This window comes from Vicia villosa, linkage group LG4 (genome assembly GCF_029867415.1).
Source record: "Vicia villosa cultivar HV-30 ecotype Madison, WI linkage group LG4, Vvil1.0, whole genome shotgun sequence".
In the NCBI taxonomy this organism is placed as follows: domain Eukaryota; kingdom Viridiplantae; phylum Streptophyta; class Magnoliopsida; order Fabales; family Fabaceae; genus Vicia; species Vicia villosa.
Genome location: NC_081183.1, coordinates 79,821,435 through 79,845,115, shown reverse-complemented (window position 1 = coordinate 79,845,115; position 23,681 = coordinate 79,821,435). Strand labels below are relative to the sequence as shown.

The window sequence follows — 23,681 nt, the reverse complement described above, 5'->3', positions numbered from 1 at the left end:
GAAGCTGACATCCGATATGGAGCAATCAAAATAGGACTAATTCTAGGAACTAATTCAATCGTAAACTCCATTTCACGTTCCGACTGTAAATCACTTACATCTTCAGGAAATACCTCCGCAAAATCACGAACTATTGGCAATTCCTCAATCGTTATTTTCTCATGAACATCCAAAGTTGCCAAAAATATAAACAACATTGCACCATCTTGCATAGACTCATCCACTTGCTTGACCGATAAAAACAAATCTTCCTTAACGTCTGTTTCAGGAATGATAACCGTCTTATCAAAACAGTTGATATAAACACGATTAAATTCTAACCAGTTCACATCCAAAATCACATCAAGTTGCTCTAACGGAAGACAAACTAAATCAATTATGAAGTCTCTACCAAAGACACTTAATGGGCAATTCAAACACACAAAAGAAGTAGACACTGAACCCATAGCAGGAGTATCAATAACCATACTTCTACACATATCATACAACATAAGATTCAATCTCGTAGCACAATCCAAAGAAATGAAAGAATGTGTTGCACTAGTATCAATAATAGTAATCAAAGGTGTACCATTAATAAATCACGTACCTCGGATTAACCTATCCTCAACAGTGGTATTAGAACCAGACAATGCAAACACTTTTCCTTTCGCTTGCTTCTTCTTTGGCTTATCACACTTGGTACTCATGTGCCCTTGCTCACCATAATTGTAGCAAGTCACACCTAAACCAACTATACAATCAACAGCTTTGTGACCCGTGTTGTCACACTTGAAACACTTTCCAGAATTCTTGTTGCATTCATTAGCACGATGTCCTTCGACACCACACTTGTAGCACTTAACCAGAGTACTAGCTCCTCCCCCACTTGGCTTCCCGTTATAACCAAATTTTTTCTTCTTCTTATCATCATACGGTTTCCCACGGTATTATCCTATCCCTTTCCCATCATTCGAAGACTTGTAGTGAGAAGCACTCTCCCTACTATCCTCATCATAAATCTGACTCTTGTTAACCAACTCCGCAAAATGAGTAATCTATTCGTAACCAATGGCCTTCTTGATATCATGCCTTAAACCATTTACAAACTTCAAGAACTTAGACCTCTCCGCATTCATAGTAGTGTAATAAGGACAATACTTGATCAACTCTTGGAATCTTGCAGCATACTCCACCACTGTTCCATTTCCTTGCTTCAATTCTAGAAATTCCACCTCTTTCTTTCCGCGCACATCTTCCGGAAAATAGTTTTCCAAAAATGCATCACGGAAAAGAGCCCAAGAAACTTTCATGCATTCCTCATCAAATCTATGTATAGTATTACTCCACCAATCCTCAGCTTCCTTCTCTAGCATGTGAGTGCAAAACCGCACCTTCTGCACATCAGTAAAATTCATGACTCGAAAGATTTTTTTGATATCTTTCAACCATGCTTGTGCCTTTTCAGGTTCATGCTCTCCCTTAAAGATCGGCGGAAATTTATTCTTTTCTCCATTACCAGCATTCGCATGCGGCGCTTGCCCAATGGCACCAGCTAACCTTATCAATGCTTCTGCAATAGCGTCATCATTCCTTCCCGCAACCATTGTCATAAGACAACCAACAACCAAACAGACAAACAATATTGATCGTGTCAGATACACAAATCTAATACAACGAGAATAAAAGACATTAATAACCATGACCAACTGGTCGACCATGCTCTGATACCACTAATGTAACACCTATTTTCTAAAACCCCAAAATGCATGTATATATATATATTCATAGAGTAAAATAGAATGCATACAATAAAGGGTGCCACATGTCGTTTCCAATACAATTGAAAACCAAACATAAACGTACAATTAACATGCATCTGATCAAATTATAATACATATCCAACTTCATGTTTCTCAAGTATGCATATCGCAACGGAAATATAACTTCTCAAAACAATTTCAATGATTACATTTCATACTATAATCATCTACCAACACCATGACCATGTCAAATCATAATATGTCATACAAATTCAAACATAGGCATCAAGGCCACTTAGCATAATACATATCCAAATACAGTGTTAAATAGGGAAATATAACGAATATCTCAAACAACAAACATGAGTTCAAATACCCCCGTGTTACATGACCAGATCATTGACTCAATACTTAACAAAACAATAAATAACCGGTAAGCTCCTCGGCTAAATCCTCGTATAAGCACACTACTTGTCGGAACCTGTGCGATGTTGCAATGAACATCATTCAAATAGAAGGGTGAGAATTCACGTCATAATAGATACATATTATATGAACAATGGAAATAGTACACAACAATCCAACAAATTCATCACACTTAATAATTAAATGAGTTCCACAATCATTGCACATAACACAACTTCCAATTATCACATAAGCATACATTAATTCAAACATCACATAGCAATTCAATGTGACTCCAAATGCAATTAATGCAACTCATGCATGTGGTACCATGTGAACATCAAGCTCACCGCTCTTGATTCCAGATTCAAGAACCAGAGTCACGCTTCTAATCCGGACAAGACCAAAGTGTTGGATAAATAAATCCAGCGTCACCCTTAGGGATCCTAATGGGCTTAACATCCCAACCCATGGCGCCTAGAGAGAGCTTACAAACCTCGCTTTAGGTGCATCCCCTAAGGGCTCATACTATAAGGAAATAAAGTTGCACCCTCACTAACAGCAATTGATTTTAGCGCAGTGGTAAGCGCTTGATCCTACAAGTGGTATTAGAGCATGGTCATGGGTTCGAATTCCCCCGGCTGACACTGGGGGGGAGATTGTTGGATAAATAAATCAAGCGTCACCCTTAGGGATTCGAATGGGCTTAACATCCCAACCCATGGCGCCTAGAGAGAGCTTACAAACCTCGCTTTAGGTGCAGCCTCTAAGGGCTCATACTATAAGGAAATAAAGTTGCGCCCTCACTAATAGCAATTGCTTTTAGCGCAGTGGTAAGCGCTTGATCCTACATAAAGCCCTCAAAATATGAACATTTAGTTCACCGCTTTCAAATCCACAAAGGAATAAAGCTACGCCTCTATTTCCACACAAGGATTAAAGCCAACTCGGAGTATCATCTCCCTATGAATGCATGTGCAACAATTCACAATATATGCAATTAAGATTATCACACAACCTTAATTATCCAAGCATATCACAATAATTCGCACAATTTGAATTATCCACCAAATATTGCACAACACACATTTATCATCAATAAGGCATACACATAGCATTTATTGATTACACATGACATATAGCACACAAGCCAATTCATGTTATTTACATCATTCACCAAACACATCATATACATATACCAATTCAAGTATCATGTACATATTCAATTTCAATTCAAAACCTACCCAAACATCATCGAATAAATTATCAAAATACATGGAAATCCATCATAAATCATAAGCATACAGGATTCCAAATCAAAGAATCAAAAATCACAAATTACATAGCAGGCCGCGCTACGAGCGCTTTGTATCGCGCGACCTGTTGTCTTTGCTTTTGAAAAAAAAAACAGAATTTGATAACACTTCAAAAAATCATTTTTAACCAACCAAAACTCATCTAAACAACAATTAATCACAAATATTGGGTTCCTAATCATGTTCCTATTCATGGGTTAATATTATAACAACATAAAACATGAATAAATCCCAAATTTTCATAGATTCAACACAAACCTTACCATTTGAAATCTATGGAATAGAGAGATGAACAACCTAAGCATACAACTACCCATTGCATACATATATACCCACCATAATGAGGATTCTCCCCCTTACCTTAGGTTAAATATTCTTCTTCTAGGTTTCCTCCATTTTCCCCTCTTTCTCCTATTTCTCTTCTCTTGAGTTCTCTCTTATCCTCTTTCAAAATGAATGTTATGAGAGACTAAACCTAATCCCTCTTACCATCTTTCTTTAATCAAATGGGCTTAGTCACTCATACCCCCTTATTACTTCTATTTCTATTAATTAGGCCCAATAGTTATTATCTCATTATTTTATTAATAATTCTAATAACCCAATTAACACAATGACACACAATTAAATAATTATCACATCAAATAATAATTAAATAATTAACTACTAAATAAAATAATTATTTAAATAAATAAATAATAAAAATCGGGATGTTACATAAAGCACTAAAACCAAAATTGCCCCAACATCATACTCAATTCCCCCAACCCCCCATACCGGCCACCGAAACTTCTTTCAAACAAGAAACTAAATAAAGTTCCGGAAACTCATCCCTTAAACTAGACTCCTCCAACCAACGAGATTCCCAAAACGGAGCTTTAAAACTGTTCCCAATTATAAATTTACAATAAGCCACAATAGGATCCGATAGAGAAAATGAACCTATTTTGAGAATGTCCTTCCACCAAGATGAAGGAGAAAAAGAAACTCTACCACTAACGCCTCCATTATACATCACCAAAGAAATGTCACCATAACGAGCTTTCAATAAATCATACCAAAGGTCATCAAAACCTTGCAATATTCTCCACCTCCATTTGTTAATAAGGGCTAAGTTAAAATCCAAAATATTTTTTATAATTAGCCCCCCTTTCTCACGGGGAAAACACACTGTCTTCCAACTCATCTAATAAATCTTTCTCTTTCCCTCCGCACCCTGTAAGAAGTTACCTTGAATACTCGTAAACTCTTTAGCAACCCTCGATGACATTTTGTAGAAGGACATAGTAAATATAGTAAGAGCACAAAGGATAGATTTCAAGAGAGTAATCCTACCACCAAGATTAAGAAACCGGTTTTTCCAACCCGAAAGACGATTCTTCATTTTATTCAAAATAGGGACCCATGTAGAATATTTCCTCAGATTGTTGTTGAAAAACCATTTGAGTTTTTATTATAGATTAAAATTTCCTCTATAATATGAATAATTATTATAATTATAAGATTAAATTAACTCATCATCCTTAGACCAAGTTTATGATACTATATATCAATATAACTAACTTGTTTTTTAATTTGAAGTTTAAAACCCAAGATAAAGTTTAAAATCAAATAAATCAATAAAATTTATGTGGCTAAATATTTAATATTTTTTGAACTATGATCATAATTCTATTTTCCTTTTAAAATTTATGATAATATTTTATTTGGAGCTAAATTTCTATTAGAACTATTTAAATTAGTTGTCAATTTGAAATAATTATAAATAGTAATATTATATTTTAAGGATAAATACTTGTTTTTTTTTTAATTTATTAGTTTATGTGTTTAGTCTTTGGTGTGTTCAAATTTTGTTATAAAATAAATGTCACGTTTGATTTGGGATAAAATAATAGTATTAGAAAACTAACGTATGATATATGATAAATTTTGGAAATGAAATCATTGTTATTACTATTAGTAAAAAGCTAGTTAAATTTAAAGCTTATCAATGTGATTTCGATAAAGTATAATTTTAAGCTAATAATTGATTGGTGATTTTAATTTAAATAATATGTGTATTTGTTAATCACAAATTAATAATTAAAATTTATTTTGTTTTCAAGCAATACTATCACTTATATACATAATAATGATTTAAGTATAATAATTTAATTTCAATAATTTTAATCAAAGTATTCGACACAACGGGTAGCTCAAATTAATAAATGAATTTGAATTAGTGGGTTAGCAACTTCTTGCATTAATATTTTATTATTCTTTTAAGAGAAAAATCATTTTCTATTTCAAATATATATATATATATATATATATATATATATATATATATATATATATATATATATATATATATATTTATATTTAACATAAAGTGTTTAGGTTAGTAAATCGATAACAAAACCTAGATCTAATTGATTAGGTAAGTGGCCAAGATAAATCCCTTATTATAGATGTAGTTGGATTTGTATTACCTTGATTAAGTTGTGTATTTTAAAAGGTTGAAAGTGTGAATCAGATAGGAGACTTCATCGAGAGACATGTTGTACTCGTGTAATGTAAGTTAAACGTGTGGAAAGCTTGCTAAGGTAAGAGCACTTTCTAACGATATTATATGTAATTGAATGCATATGTGTTAGTATGAATGATTGTGTCCAATTGGGGGGTTTTGTGATAATTGTATGCCCGATTGAGAATGTTTAATGTTTGTGTGCCCTATTATGAATATGTGTTTATGCTATGATGTTAAGCGTGTGAATATATTTCATATGATTTTGAATAAATATATCAGTTGACTATTGAGAAATGTTTATGATGCAATCACATATATGTGCTCATGCACTTCATAATACGTGTTGGCCAAGTGGGTCTTTACGAGGTATGATTATCGGGAATGGATCCATCTTAATTCTACGGGATTTATTGAGTCGATGCTAGTCAGGAACTAGTCATCGTTGTGGGGATGAACCATAGAAATTAGTAGGAGATATATCATGCTTTACTCATCATGTGTGTATTCTTTCATGTATGCTATTTTTAGATCGTGACCCTTTACTATTATCGTAGATTAGGCTTATGGCCCATGTTCTTTTTAGATTATGAGATTCGCTGGTATCATGGTGACTTGAAGTTATAGCAAGAAGACGACCAGTCTAGTTTTGATAAGCAAGATGCTTGAAATTGTTTATGGGTCGTCGTTACCTAATCATCTTCAATTAGAGTCCTGAAATCAGCTTAGGGGTTGTTGTTGAAGTCTTGTTTACTCATCCTTATAGTTTATATGTAACTTGTATTATGGTAAATTGTGTTTATTTATTTGTTGAAATAAAGAATGTTATTATGTTCTTTTAGACCTAGTGTTTGATTTGTGTTCTTAAAACCTTTCATTGAAAAAACAATTTATAAAAATAGGTTTTGTATTCCAATTGTTGTCTCACAAAATTTTAAACTTCATTAATTTTTTTATTCTAATATTTTTAATCACTTTGCTTAATATTTTTATAACTAACAAATAAGCAATAATTATTATTGAATAGTTTTTGATAATTTGAAAAAATATTTAATTGGAAGGTTGTAAGTTCAAACTCAAAGCATTCTATCTTTTGACTTTATAAAAATAAAATAAAATTTTGATTATTTAATTAAAAGATATTATTATTGAAAAAACATAAATTAGTTTTTTTTTTTCAAAATCATATATCTTTTGTATGCAATTGCTTTTTGGATAAACATAAAAATTGATTCTGTATAAGATAAATTGAAAACATACACCTAATTTATATTTATAGACATATATAGTAACAAAATATTATTTTTCCATTCTAATTCATCTAGTAATGTTACTAAAATAACGTTAATCAATCTCTATAATGTATATGTTTATGTTAATTAGTGTAAGAAATTCTATTGATGTGGGACAAAGGAAACATATACGGTAGTAAGAGCTAAATTTCCAATTTTAATTATTAAAATAATAATAATTTTTAACTCAACAAATAAAAACAAAATTTTCCAATTACAATAATGAAATAAAATAAAATAAAAGAAAGGTATAAGGAGAGAGGGAGTGGGTGAAAAAAATAAAAAAACCTTCCAACATTTACTTGTTTGTACAAAGCAAAACAACTCCAAATAGAGGCTTTCCTTCTTTCATTCTCTCTCTCCATTTCACCTTCCTTTCTTCATTTTCTCTCTCATTTTCAGACTCTTCCAATGCGCTTTTCTCTGAATTCACTTCTTCACATTCTCACCTAAATTTTCCACTAATTAATTAATTGTTGCAATTCTCTTTAATTCCTGCTCCGTAAAAAAAAGCACATTTTAAGACTTTAAAACAAAAACAACTTCATCTGGTTTTATTGATTTTTGCTTTTCTTCTTCTTCTTCTTGTAAGTTGTTTTATCAACAAAAAAGTTGGGTTTATTGATTTTTCTTCTTCTCGCCACAAATTAATTGAGCTAGATATTAACAGTTTTCTAGTTTTTTTTCTTTTGTTGAACTTTTTGTTTTTGTAATTACTTTGCTTTTATTCAAGGAAAAGATTGAGAAATAGGTAAACAAGGACCTTGCTATCACTGTGGAGTTTCAAGTGAGTTCTTGTTTCTCCAAAATATAGTTTTTGCAATTTTTTATGGAGTAGTGGCTAACCTTTTTTTTAAATGAAAGTTAATTGTTATGTTTTGATTCAAAGTGTGTTATACAACCACTGATTGTGGTTTTGATAAATTTGATAAAATTGAGGTATTGTTGCTGGCCAATATAAACAATCAAGTGGTTTTGTTGTAATGTTGTTATTGTTTAGCGTGTTTGGAATTTGAAGTTATTGAAAATTCTATTAATTTTGCTCTTTGATGTGTTTTGTGTTACTCCTTTGTTGGTTTTTTATTTTTCTAATTTTTTTGATTGTGTTTGAATGTGTTTGATGTTGAGCAAATGAAATTGGGGCAAGATTCAGCTTGGAATCTGTTGTTGTTTATCAAACTCGTTGTTCACTTATTTCACATTTGGATAATAATGTGAACATAAGAGAAAAGGAAATGAGGATATTGCGCATTTGTGAAATGTCTATTGTTAATTCACTCGTGTGTTTTAAAAGGATTATGCAACTTCCTTATTGTATTAATGGATATTAGTTCATGCATTGCATCTAACTTTCTATTAAAATTATTTAAATTGATTGTCGATTTAAAATAATTATAAATAGTAATATTATATTTTAAGGATAAATATTTGTCTTTTCCTAAATTTATTAGTTTATGTGTTGAGTCTTTACTGTATTGAAATTTTGTTATAAAATGAATGTCACATTTGATTTGGGATAAAATGATAGTATTAGAAGACTAATGTATTGATATATGATAAATTTTGGAAATGAAATCACCGTTATTACTAATAGTAAAAAACTAGTTAAATTTTAAGCTTATCTATGTTGTTTTGATAAACTATGATTTTAAGCTAATAATTGATTGGTGATTTTAATTTAAATAATACGTATATTTGTTAATCACAAATTAATAGTTATATTTTATTTTGTTTTCAAGCAATACTATTCACTTGTATATTAATAATGATTTAAGTATAATAATTTAATTTCAATACTTTTAATCAAAGTATGATCAAAGTATTTGACACAACAGGTTGCTCAAATTAATAAATGAATTTAAATTAGTGAGTTAGCAACTTCTTGCATTAATATTTTATTATTCTTTTAAGAGAAAAATTATTTTCTATTTGAAAAGATATATTTTTAACATAAAATGTTTAGGTTAGTAAATCGGTACTAAAACCTAAATCTAATCTATTAGGTAAGTGATTATGGATATAGTTTAATTGGTATTAACTTAATTAAGCTGTGTATTTTAAAAGACTGGAAGTGTGAATCGGATATGAGACTTCATCGAGAGACATGTTATGCTCGCGTAACGTAAGTTAAACGTGTGGAAAACTTGCGAAAGTAAGGGCACTTTCTAATGATATTATATGTGATTGAATGCATATGTGTGAAGGATAGAAAAACACTTAGAAAGGGGGGGGTTTGAATAAGTGTAGCTTTAAAAACTTAACAGATAAAAATAAATTGCACAGTTATTTTTATCCTGGTTCGTTGTTAACTAAACTACTCCAGTCCACCCCCGCAGAGATGATTTACCTCAACTGAGGATTTAATCCACTAATCGCACGGATTACAATGGTTCTCCACTTAGTCAGCAACTAAGTCTTCCAGAGTCTTCTGATCACACACTGATCACTCCAGGAACAACTGCTTAGATACCCTCTAAGACTTTTCTAGAGTATACTGATCCACACGATCACTCTAGTTACAACCTGCTTAGATAACCTCTAAGACTTCCTAGAGTATTCTGATCCACACGATCACTCTAGTTCCTTACAACTTAATGTAATCAATTCTAAGAGTATTACAATTGCTTCTTAAAAGCGATAATCACAAACTGTGATATTTCTCTTAACGTTTAAGCTTAATCTCACTAATAAATTACAACAGCAATGTAGTGAGCTTTGATGAAGATGAAGATTCTGAGCTTTGATTTGAACAGCGTTTCAGCAAGTTAATTTGAGTTGTTTTGTTCAGGATTTGTTAACCTTGCTTCTCATCAGAACTTCATATTTATAGGCGTTGGAGAAGATGACCGTTGAGTGCATTTAATGCTTTGCGTGTTCCGTACAGCATCACATTTAATGTTATACGCTTTTGTCAACTACCTCGAGCCTTGTTCACGCTGTGTCTACTGACGTAGCCTTTAGTAGCTTTTAACGTTCCTTTTGTCAGTCAGCGTAGCTTGCCACTTGTACTTCCTTCTGATCTGATGTTTGTGAATACAACGTTTGAATATCATCAGAGTCAAACAGCTTGGTGCAAAGCATCTTCTGATCTTCTGACCTTGAAGTGCTTCTGAGCGTGATACCATCAGTACTTCAGTGCTTCTGTTCTCTTGTTCTTCTGATGCTTCCATAGACCCATGTTCTGATTCTGCTTCGACCATCTTCTGATGTCTTGCCAGACCATGTTCTGATGTTGCATGCTGAACCCTTTGAGACAAAGCTTCTGAGCGCTGAATTATGCGTACTCTTTATATATTTCCTGAAAAGGAAATTGCATTGGATTAGAGTACCATATTATCTTAAGCAAAATTCATATTATTGTTATCATCAAAACTAAGATAATTGATCAGAACAAATCTTGTTCTAACAATCTCCCCCTTTTTGATGATGACAAAAACATATATAAATGATATGAATTTGCGATCAGAAAGAACAGACGGCAAAAGACAAATTACATAGCTATAGCATAAGCATATGAATATGTCTCCCCCTGAGATTAACAATCTCCCCCTGAGATAAATAATCTCCCCCTGAAATAAATACTCGAAGAACTTTAATAAAAGACTTCCCTGATTATTTCGGTAGAGACGATCACATAAGCTTCTGTCTTTAGAGAATTCATAGCTTCTGACTTCTGCTTCCATAGGACAGCTTTAGAACTAGAATTTCTTTAGATCCCTAGAACACTCACAGCTTCTGATTCCTGCTTCCATCTAGGACAGCTTCAGAACTTGAATTTCTTTTGATCTTCTGAACATTCACAGCTTCTGACTTCTGCTTCCATTTAGGACAGCTTCAGAACTTGAATTTCTTTGATCTTCTGAACATTCACAGCTTCTGATTTCTGCTTCCATTTAGGACAGCTTCAGAACTTGAGTTTTCTGGATCTTTAGAACATTCACAGCTTCTGATTTCTGCTTCCCTCGGATAGCTTCAGAGCTTTGAATTTCTACCAACATCACTTCATGCTAGATTTGTATCAGAACATTGTTGAATGTACCAGAGCATCATCTAAGCATCTCTACATCCTGAAATGTTACAGAACAAAAACTAAACGACAAAAGTCAGCATGAACGAGTCAGAACATAAAATGTATATTTGAACACATTATATGTATCAGAACCATATAGGCTAAAATAATGTATCAGAGCAAATAGAATTTTGTCAGATCAAATGGACAAATATGGATCAAATTCTATTCTTCTTTCTTGCTTCTGATTTCTGAAGCTTAACAGCACTCAGCTTGCTTCAGTTTCCATGAGCTTATTCTTTTTACAGAATAACACTCCTTATGGCTTTGCTTCTTGTGTTTGCTTTGAAGATTCTCTTCACTTCTTTATACCTGCAAAACACTTAAACCATATAGAACTTGCAGTTCTTGTTAGTAAATGTGTGGGAGCTTTACCCAGCAACTGATAGATTAATCAAATCATTTATCATTTATCTTTCTCCCCCTTTTTGTCATAACATCAAAAAGCAAAAAAAAAGATTCAGATGAATAAAACGACAAATAAACTCACTGAAATGTAAAAACAGAATTTTTCATTGATAATCAACAAGAAGGATTACATGAGAAGATGTTTAACAAGCAGATGCAACAAGGAAAGAAAAAACTACTAAGACCAAATCCTAAGACCCTAGCTAAGACAAAGTCTGTGCCAGCTTGCCATGAAGGAGTGAAACGCCTCATTGACTGCTTCTTGGGCTTCCAGGCGAGGGGTCAGGGAGACTTGGTTCTGATGCAGATCTTCCACAATCTTTATCAGAGACAACATTCTCAGCGGGTGAAGATGAAGAGATTTCTTCGGAATGGGTTGAGGGAGAGGAAAGGTTAGATGAAGAGGAAGTTGAGTCTAGAAGGAAACAAGATGAGGAAGAAGATGGAGATGATGGAGGGCTTTCACCAGGGGGTTGAAACACACGTCTAGAATAGTTCCCAGATAACATTGCTTCGAATGGATTCACCTTGAGAGGGTCATAGGTGATCTTTATCTTTTTGGGTTTGGAGGGAGATGTTTCAACAGCTTTCCTCTTTTTGTTTTGATCTTTTCCATGGTTTCCTGGGCTTGATGAAGAGTTCATGATGGATTTGCAGATAATGAACAGCTAGGGTTTGATATGAATGCAAAAAGATAGAGTGAATAGAGCAAATATGAGAGGGAAGGAGAAGTGTTTGAAGAATATAAAGAAAAACTGAAAGAGAGTAAATGATGAAAAGCATTTAATGTTACGTGACGTGAGGAGAGATAATAAAGACAAATGAGGTGACTAGCACAGTTACCTATGGTCGGTGTCCCTTCAACTGCACGCGCGCTTATCCATGAACAGTAACGACAGGTTTACCATCCCGAGATAAAACGTTACAGCTGTTTTGCTTTAAAAGAGGTTCTGAATCAACTTAGACAATGAAACGTTAGTAATAACCGAATCATAATTTCTAAAAGATTTCAATCAGAACTTCTGATTAAAAAATAGTCCATTTTCATTTCAGAAGATACTCATACATAAGAACTTCTCATCTTCTCATTCTGGGCATAAATCCATACTGATGTTCTTCAGAATGAACTTAAACCTATCTTCAGCCAGGGGTTTTGTAAAGATATCAGCCCATTGATGGTCTGTATCCACAAAGTTTAAAGATATAACACCCTTCTGAACATAGTCCCTTATGAAATGATGTTTAATCTCAATATGTTTAGCTTTTGAATGAAGAATAGGATTCTTAGATAAACATATAGCAGAAGTATTATCACAGAATATAGGAATGTTACTCTCAAATATCTGATAATCTTCTAACTGACTCTTCATCCAGAGCATCTGTGTACTGCAACCAGCAGCAGCGACATATTCTGCTTCTGTTGTTGATAGAGCAATAGTTGCTTGCTTCTTGCTATACCAGGAGATCAAATGACTTCCAAGAAATTGGCAACTTCCTGAAGTACTCTTTCTTTCAATTCTGTCTCCAGCATAGTCAGCATCACAGAATCCTACTAAGTTGTATTCTTTAGATTTTCTGTAAACTAAGCCAACATTAGTAGTACCTTTCAGATACCTTAGAATTCTCTTAACAGCAGTTAAATGAGATTCTCTAGGATCTGATTGGAATCTAGCACACAAACAAACACTGAACAGAATGTCAGGTCTAGAAGCAGTCAGATATAGAAGAGATCCAATCATACCTCTGTATAACTTCTGATCTACCTTCTTACTTACCTCATCCTTACCTAGGATGCATGTTGGATGCATAGGAGTTTTGGCTTCTTTGCAGTCTAGAAGATTAAACTTCTTCAGAAGTTCCTTCACATACTTGGTTTGGTGAACATACGTTCCTTCTGATGTTTGATTTATTTGTATTCCAAGGAAATACTTGAGTTCTCCCATCATGCTCATTTCAAACTCAGCCTGCATAGACTCAGCAAACTCCTTTCCAAGTGTAGCATTAGATGTTCCAAAAATAATATCATCTACATATATTTGACAAATTAAAATATCCCTTTTAAAGGTTTTACAAAAGAGAGTAGTGTCCACTTTTCCTCTAGTGAAACCATTATCCAGAAGGAAAGAACTTAAGCGTTCATACCAAGCTCTGGGAGCCTGTTTCAATCCATACAATGATTTCTTTAGTTTAAAAACATGATTAGGAGACATAGAGTCTTCAAAACCAGGAGGTTGATGGACATAAACTTCTTCATCTATATAACCATTTAAGAAGGCACTCTTAACATCCATCTGATAGAGAGTGATGTTATGTTGAGTGGCAAATGAAATTAATAGACGAATAGATTCTAACCTGGCCACTGGTGCAAAGGTTTCTGTATAGTCAATTCCTTCTTGCTGACTATAACCCTGAGCCACCAGTCTGGCTTTGTTCCTTACCACTTCACCTTTCTCACTGAGCTTGTTTCTGAAGACCCATTTTGTACCGATTATATTGAATCCATCTGGTTTAGGAACAAGATCCCAAACATCATTCCTTGTAAACTGATTCAATTCTTCTTGCATAGCAATTATCCAGTCTGGATCTTCTAGAGCATGATCAACAGAAGTTGGCTCGATCAAAGATACAAGACCTAATTGACAGTCTGCATTGTTCTTAAGGAAAGCTCTTGTTCTGATTGGATCATCCTTCTTTCCAAGAATGACATCTTCTGAATGACCAGAGATGAGTCTGGATGATCTTCTGACAGATGGTTCTTCAGAAATGCTTAGATTCTCCAGAGAAGCTGATACTTGATCTTCAGATTCTTTGCTTCTGAGAAGCTCTGCTTCTGATGCTTTGCTTCTTGGCTCAACAACTTCTGATATATCAATATCCCAATCTGCAAAATTATCAAACTGCTTTGGTCTTTCAGAACCAAGCTTATCATCAAACCTGATATTGATTGATTCTTCTACAATCAATGTTTCAGTATTGTATACTCTGTAGCCTTTTGAGCGTTCAGAATATCCAAGAAGGAAGCATTTTTGTGCTTTGGAATCAAACTTACCAAGATGATCTTTAGTGTTCAGAATAAAGCATACACATCCAAAAGGATGGAAATATGAAATGTTGGGCTTTCTATTCTTCCACAATTCATAAGGAGTCTTATTTAGAATAGGTCTGATAGAGATTCTATTCGGAATATAGCATGCAGTGTTTATTGCTTCTGCCCAGAAATGCTTAGCCATATTGGTTTCATTGATCATGGTTCTGGCCATTTCTTGCAGAGTCCTATTCTTTCGTTCTACAACTCCATTTTGCTGTGGAGTTCTAGGACAAGAGAAATCATGGGCAATACCATTTTCTTTGAAGAATTCTTCAAAGGATCTGTTCTCAAATTCACCACCATGATCACTTCTGACCTTTATGATTTTACACTCTTTTTCAGATTGAATCTGAATGCAGAAATCAAAGAACACTGAATGAGTCTCATCCTTGTGTTTCAAGAATTTTACCCATGTCCAGCGGCTATAATCATCTACGATGACTAATCCATATTTCTTCCCTCTGACAGATGCTGTTTTGACTGGGCCAAACAGGTCAATGTGCAAGAGTTCTAATGGCCTTGAGGTAGAAACAACATTCTTGGACTTGAATGCAGGTTTGGAGAACTTGCCCTTCTGACATGCTTCACAAAGAGCGTCTGATTTGAATTTCAGATTAGGGAGTCCTCTGACAAGATTCAGTTTGTTAATCTGAGAAATCTTTCTCAAACTAGCATGACCTAATCTTCTGTGCCAGACCCACTGCTCTTCAGAAACAGTCATAAGACAAGTCACCTTCTGACTCATAAGATCTTGCAGATCTGTCTTATAAATGTTGTTCTTCCTCTTGCCTGTAAATAGGATTGAGCCATCCTTCTGATTTACAGCTTTGCAAGACTCTTGATTAAAGATTATATCATAACCATTGTCTCTCAATTGACTGATAGATAAGAGGTTATGTGTTAATCCTTCTACAAGAAGTACATTAGAAATGGAAGGAGAGTTACCAGACTTTATAGTTCCAGAGCCAATTATCTTGCCCTTCTGATCTCCTCCAAACTTGACTTCTCCTCCAAACTTAAGCACCAGGTCTTGGAACATAGACCTTCTTCCTGTCATGTGTCGTGAGCATCCAGAGTCCAGGTACCATGACATGTTGTGCTTTGCCCTTTTTGCAGTCAAGGATATCTCTTCAGAATCTGATTCTGATGTAGATTCTGATCTGTCATCTTCTGTCGCCATCAGCGCACAGTTAGCCTGCTCATCTTCAGAGTCTGAATCATCTTCTGACTCATCCCAGGTTGCCATAAGACCTTTCTGTTAGAACAAGATTTGTTCTTATCAATTATCTTAGTTTTGATGATAACAATAATATGAATTTTGCTTAAGATAATATGGTACTCTAATCCAATGCAATTTCCCTTTCAGGAAATATATATAAAGAGTACGCATAATTCAGCGCTCAGAAGATGTGTCTCAAATGGTTCAGCATGCAACATCAGAACATGGTCTGGCAAGACATCAGAAGATGGTCGAAGCAGAATCAGAACATGGGTCTATGGAAGCATCAGAAGAACATGAGATCAGAAGCACTGAAGATCAGAAGATGGTATCACGCTCAGAAGCACTTCAAGGTCAGAAGATCAGAAGATGCTGTGCACCAAGCTGTTTGACTCTGATGATATTCAAACGTCGTATTCACAAACATCAGATCAGAAGGAAGTACACGTGGCAGACTACGCTGACTGACAAAAGGAACGTTAAAGCTACTAAAGGCTACGTCAGTAGACACAGCGTGAACAAGGCTCGAGGTAGTTGACAAAAGCGTATAACATTAAATGCAAAGCTGTACGGAACACGCAAAGCATTAAATGCATTCAACGGTCATCTTCTCAACGCCTATAAATATGAAGTTCTGATGAGAAGCAAGTAGAACGATTTTCGCACCAATACAATTCAAATTCACTTGCTGAAACTCTGTTCAAATCAAAACTCAGAATCTTCATCTTCATCAAAGCTCACTACATTGCTGTTGTAATATCTTAGTGAGATTAAGCTTAAATTGTAAGAGAAATATCACAGTTGTGATTATCGCTTTTTAGAAGCATTTGTAAACTCTTGAATTGATTACATTAAGTTGTAAGGAACTAGAGTGATCAGTTGATCAGTATACTCTAGGAAGTCTTGGCAGTTAGCTGAGCAGGAAGTCTTAGCAGTTAGCTGAGCAGGAAGTCTTGGCAGTTGGCTGAGCAGGAAGTCTTGGCAGTTGGCTGAGCAGAAAGTCTTAGGAGTGAACTAAGCCTAGAGTGATCGTGTTGATCAGTAGACTCTAGAAAAGTCTTAGGAGTGAACTAAGCAGTTGTTCCTGGAGTGATCAGGTTGTGATCAGAAGACTCTGGAAGACTTAGTTGCGGCTAAGTGGAAAACCATTGTAATCCGTGCGATTAGTGGATTAAATCCTCAGTTGAGGTAAATCATCTCTGCGGGGGTGGACTGGAGTAGCTTCGTTAACAGCGAACCAGGATAAAAATAATTGTGCATTTTATTTTTATCGCTCAAGATTTTAAGTCACACTTATTCAATCCCCCCCCTTTCTAAGTGTTTTTCTATCCTTCACTTTCTTCTTATGAAACTTCTTCTTGGGATTTTCCTTCTGAAGATTTGGACATTCATTCTTGAAGTGTCCAGGCTCATTGCATTCATAACACATGACCTTCTTCTTGTCAAATCTTCTGTCATCAGAAGATTCTCCACGTTCAAATTTCTTTGAACTTCTGAAGCCTCTGAACTTCCTTTGCTTGGTCTTCCAGAGTTGATTTAGCCTTCTGGAGATCAAAGACAGTTCATCTTCTTCTTCAGATTCTGATTCTTCAGGATCTTCTTCTCTAGCCTGAAAAGCGTTAGTGCATTTCTTGATATTGGATTTTAATGCAATAGACTTACCTTTCTTTTGAGGCTCATTTGCGTCCAGCTCTATTTCATGACTTCTCAAGGCACTGATAAGCTCTTCCAGAGAAACTTCATTCAGATTCTTTGCAATCTTGAATGCAGTCACCATAGGACCCCATCTTCTGGGTAAGCTTCTGATAATCTTCTTTACGTGATCAGCCTTGGTGTATCCCTTGTCAAGAACTCTCAATCCAGCAGTAAGAGTTTGAAATCTTGAAAACATCTTTTCAATGTCTTCATCATCCTCCATCTTGAAGGCTTCATACTTCTGGATTAAAGCTAGAGCTTTAGTCTCCTTGACTTGAGCATTTCCTTCATGAGTCATTTTCAAGGACTCATATATGTCATAGGCCGTTTCCCTGTTAGATATCTTCTCATACTCAGCATGAGAGATAGCATTTAGCAAAACAGTTCTGCATTTATGATGATTCCTGAAAAGCTTTTTCTGATCATCATTCATTTCTTGCCTTGTCAGCTTTACGCCTCTGGCATTTACTGGATGTTTGTAACCATCCATCAGAAGATCCCATAGATCACCATCTAGACCAAGAAAGTAACTTTCCAGTTTATCTTTCCAGTATTCAAAGTTTTCACCATCAAATACCGGCGGTCTAGTATAACCATTGTTACCGTTGTATTGCTCGGCAGAGCCAGATGTAGATGCAGGTGTAGACTTTTCACTTTCATCAACCATCTTTTACTGAAGCGTTTTTCTCTTCCTGAATCTTTTCTAAACACGGTTAAGTGCTTGCACCTTAGAACCGGCGCTCTGATGCCAATTGAAGGATAGAAAAACACTTAGAAAGGGGGGGGGGGGTTTGAATAAGTGTAGCTTTAAAAACTTAACAGATAAAAATAAATTGCACAGTTATTTTTATCCTGGTTCGTTGTTAACTAAACTACTCCAGTCCACCCCCGCAGAGATGATTTACCTCAACTGAGGATTTAATCCACTAATCGCACGGATTACAATGGTTCTCCACTTAGTCAGCAACTAAGTCTTCCAGAGTCTTCTGATCACACACTGATCACTCCAGGAACAACTGCTTAGATACCCTCTAAGACTTTTCTAGAGTATACTGATCCACACGATCACTCTAGTTACAACCTGCTTAGATAACCTCTAAGACTTCCTAGAGTATTCTGATCCACACGATCACTCTAGTTCCTTACAACTTAATGTAATCAATTCTAAGAGTATTACAATTGCTTCTTAAAAGCGATAATCACAAACTGTGATATTTCTCTTAACGTTTAAGCTTAATCTCACTAATAAATTACAACAGCAATGTAGTGAGCTTTGATGAAGATGAAGATTCTGAGCTTTGATTTGAACAGCGTTTCAGCAAGTTAATTTGAGTTGTTTTGTTCAGGATTTGTTAACCTTGCTTCTCATCAGAACTTCATATTTATAGGCGTTGGAGAAGATGACCGTTGAGTGCATTTAATGCTTTGCGTGTTCCGTACAGCATCGCATTTAATGTTATACGCTTTTGTCAACTACCTCGAGCCTTGTTCACGCTGTGTCTACTGACGTAGCCTTTAGTAGCTTTTAACGTTCCTTTTGTCAGTCAGCGTAGCTTGCCACTTGTACTTCCTTCTGATCTGATGTTTGTGAATACAACGTTTGAATATCATCAGAGTCAAACAGCTTGGTGCAAAGCATCTTCTGATCTTCTGACCTTGAAGTGCTTCTGAGCGTGATACCATCAGTACTTCAGTGCTTCTGTTCTCTTGTTCTTCTGATGCTTCCATAGACCCATGTTCTGATTCTGCTTCGACCATCTTCTGATGTCTTGCCAGACCATGTTCTGATGTTGCATGCTGAACCCTTTGAGACAAAGCTTCTGAGCGCTGAATTATGCGTACTCTTTATATATTTCCTGAAAAGGAAATTGCATTGGATTAGAGTACCATATTATCTTAAGCAAAATTCATATTATTGTTATTATCAAAACTAAGATAATTGATCAGAACAAATCTTGTTCTAACAATGTGTTGGTATGAATGATTGTGTGCCCAATTAGGGGTTTTGTGATGATTGTGTGCCCGATTGAGAATGTTTTTTTTTATCTGTGTGCCTTATTTTGAATGTGTGTTTATGCTATGATGCTAAGCGTATGAATATACTTTCATATGATTTTGAATAACTATATGAATGACTATTGAGAAATGTTTATGATGAAATCACATATATGTGCTCATGCATTTCACAGTACGTGTTGGCCAAGTAGGTTTTCACGGGGTGTGATTATCGGGAATGGATCCATCTTAATCCTGCGGGATTTATTGAGTCGATTCTAGTCAGGAACTAGTCATCGTTGTGAGGATGAACCATAAAAATTAGTAGCAAATGCCTACGACTCTTTGGGAGAGGTTAAATTTCGGAATTCATGCATGTGGGGAACCCGATTAGGGCAATCACACTCATATAGAGTCTGCATTAGGATATTTGTGCATTTATTTATGTGTTGAAATAAATATTGTGATTGTGTGTGTGTGTGTGTGTGTGTATGTGTGTGTGTGTGTGTATATATATATATATATATATATATATATATATATATCATGTGTACTTGCATGTGTGTATTCTTTCATGTATACTATTTTTAGATCCTGGCCCTCTACTATTATTGTGGATTGGGCTTATGACCCAGGTTCTTTTTAGATTGTGAGATTCGCTAGTATCACGACGACTTGGAGTTATAGCAGGAAGGTGACCGGTCTAGTTTTGATAAGCGGGAGGCTTTAAGTTGTTTGTGGGTCGTCGTTACCCAATCATCTTCAACTAGAGTCGTGAGATCAGCTAAGGGGTTGTTATTGATGACTTATTTATTCATCCTTACGGTTTCTATGTAACATTTATGATGGTATATTGTGTTTATTTATTTGTTGAAATAAAGATTGTTATTATGTTCTTTTAGACCTAGTGTTTGATTTGTGTTCTTAAAACCTTTCGTTGAGAATTTTTTTATAAAAGATGCCTTGTATTCCAATTGTTGTCTTACAAACAAAAAGATACACTCTTGCTGTTAAAAATTGGGGTTTACAGGTTCCTATTATTTGATTAAGATCGATTGGAATCTTAAGTCCTAAAATAAAAATAGTAGTCTTAAAATAGGCTCTCTAATATTTTTGAAACATATTCATTTGCTTGATTCTGACTTTGTTTGATATTTTAAATAATTATATAAATCGGAGATATGACTAGCACGAGACATGATTTTGGGACTGTTTTGATAAGATGTTATGAGAATTAAGTTGTTAATGTTTTAGGACACAAGTTCAATGGTTGATAATACATATAAGAGTTAAGTTATTAAGGTTAGGATGTAAGTGTTGATGTGATTTATGTTTATGTTCGAAAGAACTAGTGTTGATATGTTTATGTTCAAAAGAACCAGTGACGTGACCTTACATCGACAATTATTTGATGATAATGTATTTAGGTTCGAAAGAACTAGGGACGTATAAGACTTATTTACAACGACGAGGATTGGAGTTGTAGGATTATGAATGTTGATTTGAATCAATTGTAGCATTCATGCTTCATGTATATCGCAGATAGGTAGAACTTTGGTCTAGTGACGAGTAGGACTTCGTTCCAGTGACGAGTTGGATACATCAGTAACACACCTCTAATATCCAAGATATTGGTACCACATGCATGAGAGTAGAAGAGATGAATATTGCATGCATAATTATCTATATTATCTGATTGTGTGATTGTGATTTGATTGTATATGATGATTATACTATCCTTGATATTTTAATACCGGTGGAATTGTGGAATGTATTCTCACCCCTTTATTGTCTCTATATTTATAATTTTGTACTTTATACAGGTAATCCCCAGGCTGAGACTAAGGAGTGATAGTTTTGGTTATAGAGGTTGGCGCAGTTGGCCTCTTCAATAATTTTCTTTTGCTTATATTTTTCCGTATCATTTATCGGTTGTCTAGTTTTGTATCTGATTTTGCTATGAGATTGTAACATCGGGTTGGGGATTTTGTTATGTCACTAAGTTGTTTTGACAAATCACTTTGCTATGTTTTATAATGATATGCTTTTACTTAAGTTGCACAATTGAAATATCAATTGAAAGGTTTTTGTCAATGTGACACCCTTGCTTTTATATTCATATTTTTCGTAATGTTTTATAAATTTTACTTGGGGGTTTAGGCTGTTACATTTGTCGTCAAAATTATAGCAGAGAGAATTTTTCGCTTATATTGGCAAAAGATCATGTGCAGGTTCAGGTTACTAGGCACCATCATATAGGATAATGGAACCCAGTTCGCCAGTACCACAATTACTGACTTCTGCGTGAACTCGGAATGAAAACAAAGTTTGTCTATGTTGTCCATCCACAAGCCAATGGGAAAGTAGAGTTGGAAAACAAGGCGATCTTAAAAGGCATCAAGAAAAAGTTAGACGATATCGAAGGGTTATGGCTTGAATTAGTCCATGAAATATTGCGGTCATATCATACCGCTCCCAATTCAACTACCAAGGAGGTGCCATTCACAATGGTATACAAAGAAGATGTTATGTTACCCATAGATATCAACAAGCCTTCACGGCAGCATTCTTAGTTTAACCCATAAATGAACGAGTCAGGGCTGAGGTGCACTGCCAATCTAATAGACGAAATAAGAGAGGTCATGTATATTCAGAAGTTCGCCACAAAGTAGAAGATAACTAGAAGATATAAATCTAGTTACTTGTCCCTCGGACTTAGTACTCTGCTTGCTTAAAATAGTATTATACTATAGTTAAGTTATTTATGATTTATTAGATAGGGTGTGTCATGAGCAATAAGAATATTTTGGTTTTAGTGTTAGATATGTTGGACTTATACAAGAAGATCATTGTCGCCTCTAAGGCAATACACAAATGTGGGACTTTCATATGAAGATCCCTGCCTCCTTTAAGGAAATACACGAATGATAGACTTTCACAAGAAGATCCTCGTCGCCTCTAAGGCAATACACGAGTGCAATACTTCCATAGGAAGATCCTTGTCGCCTTTAAGGCAATACATGAACGTTGGACTTCTCCACGAAGATCCTTGCCACCTTATAAAGGTAATACATGAGTATTGGACTTCCATAAGAAGATCATTGTCACCCACATGGGCAATACTAATGGGCTAAATATGGGGAAATCGTCTTAACGCCTCGCCTGAGGCACTAAGAGTCTCTTCTAAGCGTATTGCTTGAGGTATTCGACTAAGAGTCTCACGAGACAAGTTCCTCTAAATGTACACGTGCATTGGCGGAGTACATATGTTGGTCGCATACCAAGCAAAGTTTAGCGGAGTCTCTATATTTACCATTAAAGAGTAAACTTCTCATATTCAACCTAATAAACCAAAAAACTTGTAGAAATAATCATTTTTTGATTGAAAAACCTAAGGTTAACCGAAAGAAGATGAATAATAACAACAACAAGAAGAACAAAAAAAAGTTAACTTGAATGCATGCTTGTTACTAAAGATGAGATATTTTGTGGGTTATTAAAGATAAAATGGGTTAGTCTTAATGTTTTGTTGGACGAGGAAAATGAGGAGGGAAAGGAAAATATGGCAGTTCCATGGAAGATATAAGAATAAAGGGAAATAAATGGTGGTTGTAAGATTGAAGGAGTGTGGTTTAAGAAGAGAACATTAAAGCCTCCATTTTCGACTGAATTACGTAGGGTGCATTTGGTTTGCTAAAAACTGAGGGAATATACATGACAATCTATCTTGTACAATATTTGATGTAGAAATTAATTAGGGGACAAGACAAAACATGTGTCAGCGGACTTGACAAAAACACGAATTTATATCCTTCAGCAAACCATAAGACAAATTTTTGTGCCAAACACAAATTATCAAAAACCATAAAAATATCATATTTTATATATCAATAATGAATATTATATAAAAAAAATATTATTGTATTCAATATATAAGCTTATCAAA

General features: G+C 34.7%; 1 protein-coding gene across 1 annotated transcript; it reads right to left on the bottom strand.

Moving 5' to 3' along the window:
- Positions 1–1,037: 1,037 nt before the first annotated feature.
- On the bottom strand, positions 1,038–1,586 carry LOC131597406 (uncharacterized). Its single transcript, XM_058870107.1, has one exon. It carries the CDS (start codon positions 1,584–1,586, stop codon positions 1,038–1,040), a length of 549 nt encoding a protein of 182 aa, XP_058726090.1.
- Positions 1,587–23,681: the final 22,095 nt, after the last annotated feature.

Bases quoted from the DNA above. Each gene is read 5' to 3' on its own strand.
- LOC131597406 (XM_058870107.1), bottom strand. From the start codon at position 1,586: ATGGTTGCGGGAAGGAATGATGACGCTATTGCAGAAGCATTGATAAGG.